This window comes from Pantherophis guttatus, chromosome 1 (genome assembly GCF_059756535.1).
Source record: "Pantherophis guttatus breed Tessera chromosome 1, ASM5975653v1, whole genome shotgun sequence".
Classification (NCBI taxonomy): Eukaryota; Metazoa; Chordata; class Lepidosauria; order Squamata; family Colubridae; genus Pantherophis; species Pantherophis guttatus.
Window position 1 is genome coordinate 75,206,241 of NC_142063.1, and position 15,447 is coordinate 75,221,687.

At 39.7% G+C, this 15,447-nt stretch overlaps 1 protein-coding gene across 10 annotated transcripts in view; it reads right to left on the bottom strand.

Annotated features, from left to right (window-relative positions):
* FUT8 (fucosyltransferase 8) overlaps positions 1-15,447 on the bottom strand; it is a 109,075-nt gene that overhangs the window by 32,781 nt on the left and 60,847 nt on the right. For all 10 annotated transcript variants that reach the window (XM_034417575.3, XM_034417573.3, XM_034417574.3 and 7 more), the window contains 4 exons: positions 12,207-12,322; positions 11,932-12,097; positions 9,774-9,888; positions 4,044-4,281 (listed from right to left, as the gene is read on the bottom strand). In XM_034417575.3, the coding sequence (XP_034273466.2) occupies positions 4,044-4,281; positions 9,774-9,888; positions 11,932-12,097; positions 12,207-12,322 (635 nt within the window). The remainder of the gene's footprint in view (positions 1-4,043; positions 4,282-9,773; positions 9,889-11,931; positions 12,098-12,206; positions 12,323-15,447) is intronic.

Consider the following 15,447-nt stretch of genomic DNA (forward strand, 5'->3'; position numbering starts at 1 on the left):
CCGGTGGCAAATGCTCTTGGAGTTGGCGCAGCCAAATGAGAGTCGCCCGATTAAAAAATGACGCTGAGGTAGCTGCTCTGACCGTCCAAGCCGCAGCATTGTGTGTCTTGCGGAATGTAAGTTCTGCCTTCCGATCCTCCGTCCAGAGGCCGTCAGCGATGTCGTGAGACAGGAGAGAGGAGGACGAAGTCAAGTTAGCCACAGGAGTGTCCACAGCAGGTAAGGACAGTAAGTCCTGGAGGCACGGAGCCGAACAATATAATTTCTGGTCAAGCCCTGTAGGTGCCGGCAAGGATAACGGCAGGGTCCAAGAATGTTGGACAACTTCCGTGAAAAGTTGAGGGCACAGAATGTAGGTTTGTTCGGTCTTGGGAAGATTAAACAGAGCATCATGTGGTTGAGATGCCTTTGGCGGATCAGAAAGACCATCGGAGGTGGCCAAATGAGTGGTCGATTTTGCCTTGTGTAACAAGGACTTAAATAGAGATGGCCGGAAGAGGCCGGTAAAGGCTGGCCTATCCGGAAGGAGATCCTCATCGTCGGAGAATTCCATGTCCCTGTGGGCCTCATCCTCCAGGAAGGAGTCATCAGCATGGGCATAGTCCAGCTGAGAGGAATAGTGGTCTGCCGGACCATCATAGTGAAAGACCTAAGGAGGTGGAGGAGGAGGCGGAGGCAGGGGAGGAGGAGGAGGAGGATCAGCAATTGGCACGGGCCTGTACGACATTGGTTGGTAAGCACTAGCAGCCAATATTTTAGATATAGTCTGAGAAATGAGTCTCTCAATGTCAGAAGGTAACATTGCATGCGACGGTCCCACAGGGAGGAGCCCCGCGGCTGTGGGGGTATAGGTTGCCTCCGGAAGAGGGTGCTTAGCAGGAGGTCGGGGATGAGACAAATCCACATGCAAGGGGACAGTGGAAGGAATCGCCACATCCGCCATTGGGGAAAAAATGGTCACAGGGGCGTGACCCTGGAACTCAGATGGTAGGATCCTCGAGTGGGGAATGGAAGGCACAGTAGAGTGGACAGTTGGAGCATCTGCGTGTGAGGCTGACTTATGTGCCTTTTGCTGTGCCAAGTCAAATTGCCGCTCTAGCGCCTTATGGCGTTTGCCGGCATCTTTGGTAGCTGCTGATGAGCTGTTACTGTTCCCCGCTGACGGAGGTTTAGCGGTGGCAGTCCCGTGCTTGACCCGCTTCTTCGCCTTTTTCTTTGCAGGGCCTGGAGAAGCTGGAGCCTCAGGGGACCCATGGCTGTGTTCCAGGTTGAAGGAGAGCTCGCAGTCAGCCATGCTGAGCAGCGCTGAAGAAAATACAAGGAAAAAAAGGTAAGCGGTTGTTTTGTATTTATTATATTTTGTTTTTTTTTTGTTTTTTTGTGGTGGGTTGCGCTAAGGTAGCGACCCTACCCCCTCCAGCACAGGTCTGTTGTAATCCTGTGCTAATACGAAAAGAGACCTCTCAGGTAGTCCCAGTGATTAAGGTCCACAGGGAAATGTGAGCTGATTGCCACAGACGGTCTATTAGGGGCAGATTTGGAAAATGTCCTGTTATAACCTCTGGAGGGCGCTAGAGCGGCTTGCTCACTCTGCGCAGCCGCAAAACTGGCCCTCAATGATTGTTGGCAATGCTTCTGCTCAGCCACAGCTTCTGTGCTGGCAGCGAACGTCACTGTTCTGTCCCCGTCTCCACACACACACACACAGCCAGCCGAGGGTTAAAGGAAGCACTTGGCACGCACACAGTTTGTTATCAGAAACTTGGCAGCAATACGAGCACCAACTGCCAAGTGCTTTTACTTCAATAAACGGGAGTATCCCTTCACCATATAAACAGAAATACACACAGTTTGCAAATAGTCCAGTTCAAAACAAGTAACCTTCGGCAGATTTAGGTGTTGTTCAAAGTGACTAGCCAGAGTTAGTTTTTGTCCGTCACAGAGTTTTAAATGGCCACCACACTCTCTTAATATAGTCTCTGGGGTGTGGTCCAGTGACTCAGCCTAATCCCTGGCACGCCTCCTCAACTGCTGCAACCGTTTATCACGCCTTCGTTGGCGTGGATCCAGGAACGACAGATCGCCTCCATCGCTATCATCGGAGACACCTGGCTCCTGGCTAATCTCCTCTTCCTCGGCCGGCACCTGAGGCAGTGCCAGAGAGGAGGGGCCTGGAGAAGGAGGCCTGGCCGACTCCTCTCCTTCATGTTCGGAGCCTTCTCCCTCCGATAAGATAGGTTCAGAGGACGGAGCCACAACAGTCACAAGCCTCAACGCACAGCCGCAGCATTGTTGGGAGGCAGAGAAACAACAGGGGAGTTCACTGAGCAGCCGCGGTGTTGTTGCCAGGCAGATTACCACAGGGAGCTTACTGCGCATGCGCAGGGTTGTTGCCGGGCAGAAAATCGCCGGGAAGGGCAAATTGCGCCTCACTGTAATGGCGGCCCCACGAGCGATTCAAATGGCGCAAACACAAGCAATCTCTGTTCAGCGCCAATCTGCCAAGCCCTCAGGCAATATTAGATGCGCAGCTACTCAAAAGTGGCCCCAGCGCGTTGGAGAAGCCAAAAGGGAAGAGTGTGCCCCTGAGAGCAGGGCAGGGACTCTATAAGCGGCAAATGGGCTCCGAGGAAGGAGTGTACCGCTGAGAGCAGGGCAGGGACTCCGTAGCCGCCCTGATGCCAGCCGATGGAAGGAGACCTCAGTGAGAAGGTGCCCTAGACAGGGCAGAGCTTCTGTCAGTCAATATGGAGAAATAGGGGTAGCCAGTCTGGGAGGCCAGAAAGGACTTACTCTTCAGGTAGCGGTGAGGGGGAGAAGGGAGGAGAATCACCCCTTGTCCCAATACAGTCAAGAGATTGAAAGTCAAAGTCGAAGTCCAAAAATGTCAAGAAATGAGAATCCAAAGCAAATATATTCAATAGTCTAGACACCAGAGATGAGAAAACAAGTCTGAATAGCTAACTGAGTGAATAAAAACTGAGGTTCAGACAAAGGGGGCGTGCCTGAAGAAATTTAAAGATACATACACTCAGTGCTGACTGCTAGACTGTTGAAGAACCCTCGCTTTGGATTCTCCAAGCAGCGCGCTGGAGAAAGCAGGATTTCATGCTTTCTAGCTATTTTAAATCGCGCAGCACAGCTGATCTTCGGAAATACCAATCTGGAGGAACCGGTAGCTTTTTTTTACTACTAGTTCACCTGAACCGGTAGTTTTTATTACTACTGGTTCACCTGAACCAGTAGTTTTTATTACTACTGGCCCACCCGAACTGCTGCGAACTGGTAGCATTTCACCACTGGATAGTTGTACACCACTTTAGATTCAAAGGCAAAAAGGGGCCTTCAGACTGCATAGAAATATGTATCTGCTACTTCTAAAACCAATTTGTATGTCATCTGCGCATATTAAAAATATAATTTTGTTTTTATATACTACTGTATATCTTTTACATTTGTTCTGAAGAATTTTATTACGTAAGTGACAAGATTAAAAAATAATTCATTATGCTTAGCCAATCATGACAAACAACTTCAATCCTTTGGAAAACTAAACTTCTTAGATCAGGGTCTCAAATTTAAGTACTCCGAACAGTCTTTGATAAATGTCTTCATTAAGTCTTGCTTGGGGATTACTTTTAATTTTGAAAAGGTATTTCCTCATCTCCCAAAAATACAAATATGTAAATTTTAGGGAGTACATACAAATCAAAGTTTAAATGGAGTCTTCCTAGTAAACTGGAAGATTGTATACAATAGAAAAATAACAAAATGCTGTGTATTACTCACCTGAACCTCTGATAGACTTATCTACTCAACCAATAAAAGCATGAAAAAATCAGAGAAATGCCTATACATAATAACAATAATCATTTTCTCCATTTCTAATTCTTAGTTCAAAATAAAAATATTTGATACTTTACAACTACAATAAAGAGGTACAATATTTTTTCTCAATGTTCTTTATTACTGAAATGGTTGACAAAAACATTTATCTCTTAACCTATTATACAAAGAGATAACTATAAGTCAATGATACGTACCTGACCAATGCCCTGTAGTACTTCCTGATCTATCAGTACATGTTTCACTCACTGGCTGAAAAACAGTCTCCCAGCCTCCAGTTGCGTAGCGCCAATTCTGAGATTCCAAAATCAGTGTCCTTTCAGTGCCATATGCTATCATGAAGCAATAGACCACGTGATGAAGTTGACAACCATAACCACATCCTTTGTTGATATTGCATATTAGTTTCTTGGCTTTGCTACAATCCTTGGGATTCTATGAACAATAAAGGGAATGTGAAAAAATATATGTACAAGGACCTTTTTCAAAATAAATATGAGCAAAAATGAACACATACCATATATCTGCCTGAAAAATGCCACACTCTAATCTGTTAGATCAGCGGTTCTCAACCTGGGGGTCGCAACCCCTTTGGGGGTCGAACGGCCATTTCACAGGGGTCGCCAAAGCCCTCTCTCGCCCCCCCCCACACCTTCACTCACCCTCACCCTCTGCCTCTGTTGGATCGCCGGTCGCCGGTCGCTTACCCCGCCCTCTCCCAATCTATTGTTGCCTCCTGAGTCCCAGCTGATGGCTAAAGGGAAAAAACTGTTTAAATTCTTGCCGTGGGGCTTCAAAGGGCCGCCCTACAGGTGATCAGTGTTAAAAGAAAACAAATGAGAAGACCGGTGCCTGCAAAAATAGAAAAAAACAGCCTCTTTCAGCTTCAGCATAGGTTAATTAGCATGATTAGATCGGTTTCCGACTCTCAGCTGATTCGCTCTCAGCTGTTTTGCGCAGGCTCTTTTGCAAGCTCTTGTTTTGCAAGCTGCTGGAGTAGATTTTTTTTTCCCAAGCTAAAAGGAAACTGAAAGTAAAGCAGGCTCTGCTCCAACGTGACAAAATGAGGCACGGAGAGAGATTTCTTTTTCTTTTTCTTTCTCTTTCTCCTCACCAAAAAAGGTAGGTGCAAACAATGGGAAATTTAGGGCAAAAGAGGAGAGTTCAAGATTTTAAAACACAAAAACAGCTGCCTGCAATTTCTGCTGGTTCGAATCTCTCCAAGGCTCAAGGTTGACTCAGCCTTCCATCCTTTCTAAGGTAGGTGAAATGAGGACCCAGTTTGTGGGGGCAATAAGCTGACTTTGTATAAAATATACAAAAGAATGAAGGCTATTGCTTAACGCATTGTAAGCCGCCCTGAGTCTCCGGAGAAGGGCGGCATATAAATCAAATTAAAAAAAAGAAAAAAAAGAAAAAAAGCTCTATTTAACTAGGGAATTGTAATAATTGAGATACTATTAATTGTATATTGTGTTGAAAGCAGAAATGGTTAAGTTGTGGTTTGGAGGAATATATGGGGGAAATTATTTGGTTTATTATTATTGCTAAATATAATTAATTGATCTGTAAGAAATTGGATTGCATGGAAATAATTGGAATATTCATGTTCATATTGATTAATATACAAAAAAGATAGTTATATAACTATTTGATTTATATTAAAATGTTGAATTTGTATTAAACAACTGTATTACATAATTACATAATTAACCAATGTGAGGATGGATATAAAAATAGATGACAATGGGAAGGGGTATAATATAAAATAGAAGGGAAAAATTGAATTTGATTAAGATTAGAGATGAGGATAAAGGGTAATATTGGTTTTTTAAAAAAATAGATGAGGAATAAATATGGCAAAAATAAAATATAGAAATTGTAAATTTAATTGAAATGACTAAACACTGGTTAAATTTGTGAACCGGCCAAATACTCTGTTCAAAGAAAATACATTGTATGTTTGTATGTGTGTTTCTAATTATTGCTATTTATTCACATTTGTTCTTTTTTATTCTTTAAAGTTTAACAATTCATTCTTTATCTTAATATCTTTATATTTGTTTGGGGTTGGCTTTCTTCCCTTTCATCTTTTTTATTGTACAGCAATCTTTCTCCTCAAACCTACCACCTCTCTCTTTTCTTTCCTTCTTACTTTCTCTTCCCCCGCTCTTCTTCTCCTTTCTACTTCCTCTTCCTTTCTCCTTCTCCTCCTCGCTTCCTCCCTCTCTTACCCTCACTCCTACTCTAATTTCCCTTCCCTTCCTTCATCCCTCTCTATTGCTGTATCCTTTTATGCATATGGACTACTCAGAGGGCTGAAAAAGTTATTTTTGACTGGTCCTCGCACTTTTGACCAGTCCTCGAATTTACGACTGTCCTCACATTTTACATTTTTGCCCTATCTTGTCACCATGGTGAAGAGAAGCAGTTGTGAAATGAGTGACATGGTTGTTAAGAATGCTGCATGGGCATAAATGTGAGGATGGTCATAAGTGTGAGGACCAATCAAAAGTGCGAGGATCTGTCAGAAATGACTTTTTTCAGCCCTCTGGGTAGTCCTTTTGTGCACATGGACTACTCAGAGGGCTGAAAAAGTTATTTTTGACTGGTCCTCGCACTTTTGACCAGTCCTCGAATTTACGACTGTCCTCACATTTTACATTTTTGCCCTATCTTGTCACCATGGTGAAGAGAAGCAGTTGTGAAATGAGTGACATGGTTGTTAAGAATGCTGCATGGGCATAAATGTGAGGATGGTCATAAGTGTGAGGACCAATCAAAAGTGCGAGGATCTGTCAGAAATGACTTTTTTCAGCCCTCTGGGTAGTCCTTTTGTGCACATGGACTACTCAGAGGGCTGAAAAAGTTATTTTTGACTGGTCCTCACACTTTTGACCAGTCCTCGAATTTATGACTGTCCTCACATTTTATGTTTTTTGCCCTATCTTATCACCATGGTGAAGAGAAGCAGTTGTGAAATGAGTGACATGGTTGTTAAGAATGCTGCACGGGCATAAATGTGAGGATGGTCATAAGTGTGAGGACCAATCAAAAGTGCGAGGATCTGTCAGAAATGACTTTTTTCAGCCCTCTGAGTAGTCCCTATATACATAGCCATGGCCACCCGATCACATGACCAGCTAGCCACGCCCACCCAGTCACATGACCTCCAAGCCACCACCACAAAATAAGCCACGCCCACAGAACCGATAGTAAAAAACTTTAGAACCCACCCCTGGTTGGGGATCACCACAACATGAGGAACTGTATTAATGGGTCACGGCATTAGGAAGGTTGAGAACCACTGCGTTAGATTGTTTTAAATACTATTTATTTTCCCTCTGTATTTATTGCTCTGTTACGTGATAAGGTAATAAAGAAAAAAAAGTGAGTCACTCGGAGTTTTTTTTTTATATACAGAAATACTTATTAATGATGGGGGCACATGGTAATTGAAGATACTGAATATGCTGTTGGAAGCAGGACTTGATGTTACCCTAACATGGTCGATGGAATTAACAATCTAGTTGAAAGACATTACAGAAGATACTATATGGAATACAAATTTAAAGTCACTTGAGGGTTTTATTTATATATGGAAATATCTCTTAGTGATACGGGCAGAAGAATAAAGATATTAAATATATTATGTATGGTAGACCTGTAGGAAAGTGGGTGAAACAAAATTGATATGGTACAAGGTGATAGGTAATGTTTCTGATTGCTTAGTTTAGGAAAAGGGATGTTATGTTTAGATATTAATATACTTAAAAGATTTGAATTAAGAGATATATGTATGGGGTGGAGGAAATGGGTAGATTATGAGTAGAATAAATGCCAAATTAGGATCTATTATATAGTTTTATAGCCGAATGCTGTTTTGAGATGTATAGTATACCGGGGACATAATAATAATGTTAGAAAGAAATGTTTAGCACATAGGGGGTGGTGTAAAAGGGTGGTAAAGTATTATATAATGTGATATTAATTTGGATTTCATCTTGCAGAAGCCATGGGGGGAGGGGAGGGGGAGGGGGGGTTAGGGAGGGAGGGGAAGGGGAAAAATTTGTATTTGAAAAACTTTTTCAATAAAAAAGAAAAAAAAGTGCTTTAGAACTTATTTTGTCCCTGCACTGAGGTTGTCTAAAAGACCCAGTTATGTTTAATTTATACAAGACACAGATGGCAATGCCATTTTGCCCTTAGAATAAATACAGATATTAATAATGTTACCTTTAAAACTTCTTATTATTCCAATTTCTTTTTAAAATACCATTTCACAGGAACCTTGACATCTGTTATGTACTTGCTTTAGGATATTTTATTCATTTATTATTATTTATTACATTTATATTTTCCTTAAATATGAAGGTATTTAGGATAATCTTTATCTGTGCTCACCTCCAATTCTTATGATGTATTTATGAATTATTACAAAACAAAAACTGGAAATATGAAGATGCTTGGAGTAAAATGCTTAATTACCAATTAAATTATCTGAATTCATCTAAAACATAAGTGCTTCCTGAATTGTTTTGAGATTTACAGAAAAATGTGAAAAAGGTTATTTCACCTGGGATAGTCACTATGAAAATCTAAGACAAATACCAGCACTATTTCATAAACATTCAGATGAATGCTAAATACTCAGAAATAATTAAATGAAGCTTTCCTTGGTACTAGGAATTCCAGAATATTCCCCAAAAATGAATAATTTTCATGATGTAATCAAATATGGAATATCTAATAATAGTGCTTGCAGTGCTTTAGATACAATTAAAAAAAAGTAGAAACATGAAACAAATCCCTCTTTGCAAACCTTTAAAGCAAATTCATTTTTTCCTAGAATCAAACCGTCTTCTGCTGCGGCCATGCAATTTATAAAAAAGTTTGGCTGCTTTAGGGTAACACAGGTAGATGCTACCTCCAAAAAAACATATTCCTGAAACTGAATCCAAAGCACTGCACAACCCTACTTGATGAAATAATAAACTCTTTGTTAATGAAGAATAAGTAAGATCTTTTTCTCTTCTATAGAATCTGATATTTGGTTAAAGGATATTCATTTTTTTGGTTTCCAATCATGTTTATTCATTCATAAAAAAATTTGTATACACAAATTTCCAGAGTTGCTTCAGAACTTTGTAAAATGACATATTTTTAGATTAAGTAATAATAGAATAAAGGCTTGAGGAATCAGACTAATATACTGATTTTTATTACCTAAAGGACTGGAATTGCAAAAAAAATGAGTATCCTTTAACCAAATATCAGATTCTATCCAATAGAGAACTGGGCTTCTGGTCACACAATGGGACATCTCCTTTCTCTTCCCTAGTTCCATTTATACCCTGACACTTCTCTGAAGAGTCCCCTGAACTTTTGAGCAGATTGGACGCAGGAGGACGTAGGAACAGGGAAATTCATTCCACCAACAAAGTATATTATTTTATTTACCGAATGGGATTCTTCTTTCTAAATACTTAAGTTTTGAATATTATTTGCAGTATATTATTATATTGTCCTATACAGGTAGTCCTTGACTTATAACAGTTCATTTAGTGACCATTTGAAGTTACGACACTGAAAAAAGTGACTTATGACTGCTTTCCACAATTATGACCTTTGCAGCATCCGCATGATCATGTGATCAAAATTCAGATACTTGGCAACTGTTTCATACTTATGACCATTTCAATGTCTCAGGGTCATGTGATCACATCTCAATGGGGAAGCCAAGTTAACTTAACAAACGTGTTACTAATTTAACAACTGCGGTGATTCATGTAACAACTGTGGCAAGAAAAGTTGTAAAAAGGGGTAGAATTCACTTAACAAATTTCTCACTTAGCAACATAAATTTTGGGCTCAATTGTGGTCATACGTCGAGGACTACCTGTATAGACTTTCCCCAGAATTGTTACCTGCAGATAAGTTATTCTCCTCTGCACTAGCTCTGTCAAATCTTTGGCTTCTTTTTCTCGCCAATCACCTGCTCCATCAGTTTGACTGAGGTAAAACAGATCTGTCATTATTGACCTGTTAAAAAAAGAGACTCAAAATCAACCTTTGAGATCATCAAAAAAATAGATAACAAAGTAAGTATTTCTTGCCAAACTATCCAAAAACTGTATCTTAACACAAGAATAAAAATATTTACCACTTTATTGCTATGTCACAGTTACATTTAAGAGGCAATATTACAATGGATGGGAATTCCTTTATCTATTATACAATCACATTCCCACATTATTTACGGTAATTTTTCTTCCTAACCATTCCAAAGAATATTCATAATGAATGAATTCTTGATGGCAGATTGGTGAAATGAGTCACTAGCAACAATACAAAATATGCACATTTCACATATTCAAAGTAATCAGAAACATGTAAAGTAAGCAAAATAATAGGAAGATGGTAAAATAATGTCTGTATTGTGTATGTACTCAGGTTCTTACATAAGGTTATCTTTAGTTTTAATTAATTCATGTTCTAGGACAGGGCTCCCCAACTCCCGGGCTGCAGACTAGTACTGATCCCTGGCCTGCTAGGAACTAGGCCGCGAAAGCAGTGGGCGAGTGAGTGAAGTTTCATTTGTGCATGCATGGGATCTAGAATGCACATGAAACCATCTGTCATGCCCCTGTCAGAGTCTGAATCCGAAGGGGAAGAGGAACGGCTGACAGAGAGTGAGAAAGTGGATCACTCTCTCTGAGGAAAAAACTGGGGAAGAGCAAAGTCAGGCTGGGCAGAGAAGGGGAGAGGTAGAACAAGGGAGAGGGGGTTCAGATGAAGACCAAGGCCCACCCCCTCCTCATCCTAGGCAGTGCAGGGAGGAACGGAGACGAGAGGAACATCGGTTGTGTGGCTTACGAGGGAGGAAAGGGACCCGATCCTCTTTACAAGGCACAGGTACTGATGGAGTTTAAAAGTAGAGGCAAATGGGAGGGGCGTTTGTCAGGAACAAACACTGAGTTTATCTGGTGTTTCTTGGAATCCTCCCAACTGGTTTGATTTATTGCCGTGCTACTTTACTTGTGGAATTCCTTATTTTGCTTGCTCTGCCGGATTAATTACTTTGTCTTGCCTTTGGATTTTTTGTTAGAAGTTTTCTGCTTACAACGTTTAGGACCGAAGTATTGCCAGCCAAAGACTATTACAGGTTGATGGAAGAGCTCTCTCCAGGCAGGAGAGTTGCAAGGGACATTGGGGGCCACAGTTGGTGATAATAAAGGGACTCTTATCGGTTCTCTGGCTGTGTTGCCTTTGTGTCATGCCCTGGGTCATCACACCATCCCTCCACCCAACGAGAAGGAGCATATCAGGTAAGACCAACGCCCCACCATATACAAATTTTAGATTCAATTTATATGCAGATAAAACTTTAGTGGTTAAATGGAATCAGAAATCTGGGAATTTGAATTTGTTTGAAAAAGCACAGTTGAATAAACCAGTCACATGCGCAGCTAGCGAATCAGTAGTAAACCGGTTCAGATTTCACCTCTGATACAATTTGTTTTCAAAACCACTGCATTCTATATGCTACATTCTGTTAAAATACAAGTTTTTTCATATAATAGCTATAATATAATAGTTTCACAGTTCATTTCGTATTTTCTAATTAATTGATCTATGAAATTTATGTCATAATTTCAATTCCATGGAAGTCAAGGGTCCAGGATTTTGGATAGATTCTGCAAATTAGATCATTGGAGATACTTTGGTTGAAAAAAAATTGCCTTATGAGACACTATTTTGCCAAGTTAAAGATTACAGACATGAGAGTTTTAGTAGGATATAGATAGACAGATGGTAACTCCAAAAAGAACTTTTGTTTGTATGGGCACTATTTATTGATGCTTACCATATTAAAAATTAAAATTGATGCCTTCATTGCTATATCATTTCTCACAATTCTTTGATGGGATTTTAATATTGTAATATTTTTTAACATAGGCTGGCAAATAATTTTGATTTTGTAGACCATTCAGGACTTTAAGAAACACTGGTTTATAATGTTACTCTATTTAAGCAAGTTTGAAACTGTTACTGCAACAAATATTTAATAATAGCTACTAGTACCTTTCATGATCACCCAAGTCAGATAGAAGTTCATCAGTATGTTTATGCAATTCATTTCCTTCCAAGTTTTTTAATTTCTTCAGTTCACTCTGGAGAAAAAACCAAAACTCCTTGACTCCATTTTCAATCCTTCTTCTTAGAATTTCATGGTCTTTTCCAAAGCTCACTAATAAAATAAAGTGAACAGTAATTAACATTAATTCTCTAAACAGGACGCACGTTGTGAAATTTAAGTATTCATCTAAATATTTTAAAAAATGATCTCCTATACAAACCATCTCCTGTTTGTTGTTTGTAATTTTCCATCTGTTCTTTGGCTTTTATTAGCTGTTCTTCTAAAGCATGTACTCTTCCTGCAGCAGGGCCCTGATCAATAGAACCATCTGGTATCCTATAGCAAAAGTAAAAGTGTGTGAAAGAATTAAATGGACACATGCAACTGCATTATTGATAGTTCTGTATGTTAAAAGCTGCAAGAATTAGTACTGCAATTAGGAAATCACCCAATCAATTTTTAAAAGCATAGCCCAATAATAAATTGCAATATGGTAATCACATTGTCATAGGAGTGAGCAATTTGTAAATATTATATCGCAGCCTAAATAAAGCTTTTTTTTGTCCAACACCACATCTAGAGACTTTGATCTCACTATAAATGGACAAGAAAAGAGAATTATTAGTGTTGTTTTAAGCACAATAAAATATGAGGAAAGCATACAACCGCCACTCCTGTTTATAATTGTACGCAGGATGAATATCACATACTGAACAATTTAGTTCAATACAAAAGAATGTCATCCATCCACATTTTGATACAAGTTTTCAAGTTTGCACTATCCAGATATACACATATCACAAGTAACCTCTGCATTGGACAAACTTTCTGTAGATGGTTATGTGCTATCAACTCTGTAGTCCCAAATGCTTCAATTCATTCAATTCTGATTTACATACATTCATAAACTAGAACTTAAGAGATATATTTGGCTTTATTATTCTTATTTGGAATTTAATAAGGAAAACCTTCCAGATACTATGAATTAGGAGCTGGAAACTACATTGAGTAGCTGAAACACTCAGTCAAGTACAAATAGAATCCCAGACTTCTGGTGGCACCGCAGGCGCCGTGGACGCTCTTTTCTTGAGCGCCAGCCCCGCGATCTCGTAAAGCCGCTAGAACAGCGCAAATCAGCTGTCTAGCGGCTTGAAAACTTTCTCCCCGGGAAAAGGGGAGGAAGAGAGCAGTCAGGCGTAGGTAGAGCTCCCCAAGGAGCCCCAGGAACAATTCTGGGGCTCAAAGGGTGAGAGCTCCCTGGAAGCCCGACAGAGCTCTGGATCCGGGATGTTTCTGCTTCAAGCAAGCAGAAGAAGACGCCGCGACCACCCCTGCAAACAACGCTTGGAATAAACATCATTCGGAAGCAGGCTGAGCAAACTCAGGAGAGATTAGATCTGCAAGTACTGAACTTTAACTCCAAATGTGTATTACTTCCTTCTGACTTATTAAGGGGAGAAAGTGAAACCAAGATGGCGATTGAGCTTTAATGGGGCGTGAAAGCGAAAGTTAAAAAGGAAAGTTTCTTTTAGTGTTGGCAGCCCCTGTTCAAAATTAGAGATTTGTGTTTAAAAAAAAAAAAGGAGAAGATCAAAGATTACAGCAGTGATTTTTTAAAAAAGGATTGATATTATTTAAAGACTGATTTCTGGATTTGGTGTATCTATTGTTCTGGCAGCTGATTAAATTTAAATTGGAAACCAAAAATGGCTTCAAAACAAATTAAGGCTATTGTCTCCAAAAGTGCGGAGACTTCGCCAGCTCAAACGTCCAGATTGCAATCTCTCTCTGTTCCAACGGAACCAACAATATTAATATTTGAAATGTTGCAGGAAGCCCTCAAAACAGAAAAAAAAATTGCTTCAATGTTTCAGGAGCAAACTCAAGAAGTTGCTGAAGAAATAGCTCAGGTCAAAGAGACTATTCAAAAACGAAACCAAGAAATTAGAGAAGATATTATTATGGCAGTATGAGGATTGGCAGGACACATTGAAGCAATAGATGAAAAAGTGGAAGAAATTAAGCAGTCTAATGAGAACTTGGAAAATAAAATGGGGGAGGTCCAGGACAAGATAGAAAGAGCAGAGGCGGATGTGATAATGATACAATATAGAGACATGGAATTTGCTCTGAGAATAAGAGGCCTCAAGAAAAATAAGCAAGAGAATTTGAGAGAGATCTTTTCAGAAGCATTTGCACAGATAATGGAAGATCAAAAAGCAAATTTTGAATGGCAAACTGACAAAATTTATCGTGTCAATTCATGGGTGGCCAGACAGAAACATCTACCAAGAGACATTGTAATCTATTTTACAACAAGGAGATTACGCAATGAAATCCTACAAGTCACTTTTAAAAATAAACTTCAAGTGCAGGGGCAGGAGGTTTTAACACTGAAAGAAATTCCCCCCAAAATGTTGAGAGCCAGAAAGGATTATGCCTTTCTGGTGGAAGAACTGAAATACCGTCAGATACAGTATAGATGGGAACTTCCAGCTGGTCTAGTGGTGAATTATTCAGGAGAAAGATACCGTCTCAACTCAGTGTGGAAGGCAAGAGATTTCTATACCAATGTATTAAAGGCTGGATGCCCTCAGCCCCAGGAAGCTAGAAGGAAGACGGAAATAGAGGGGCAAGAAAGGGGGAGAAAGAAGAATTGTTGGCACAGGCCCAAAAGGGTGATTTGATTATTCAAGAAGAATTAATACAATTTTCACCTACTGTTCAAGCTTTGGAGATAGAAGAACCTAAGGATCAAAGACAGACTCGATTGGCAGCTAAGCGTCTAGAAGAATTAAGAGTGCAGCAACTTCAAATGATTCGAGATACTACAAAAACAGAACCAGTGGGAGGAGCAAGGCCAAAAAGTAAAATGCATGGAGATTTCCAGCAGATGCTCCAAGTGCTTCAGGGGGCCAAGAATGGCAACTAGATTTTTGACCTGGAATGTTAATGGCCTAAATTCACCACAAAAGAGGAGAAAAATATTTCATTATTTAAAACAGTTTAAAAATAATGTAATTTGTTTACAAGAGACTCATATTAGAAGTAAAGATCAAAAATACTTAATAAATGCAAGGTTAAGTATACATTTTGTTGCATCTGCTCCTGAGAAGAAGAATGGTATAGTTATATACCTAAAAAAAGACTTAATTGCCAAATTAATTGAAGCAGATGATCAAGGAAGATTTATAGCAATTGAACTTTTAATAAAAGGAGAAAAAATACTTTTAATTGGAGTCTACGCACCAAACCAACAACAGGAAAAATTTTATAAGCTTTTACATTCCAAGTTATTACAATAGGACTATAAATCATGTATTTTATTGGGTGATTGGAATGGAGTTTTGGACATTAAAAGAGATAAGAAGGGGCTCTTGCAGAACATTTCAACGTGTGCCAGATTGCCAAAATAGTTTTTTGAAATGATGGAGGATATGGAACTGAGAGATATCTGGCAA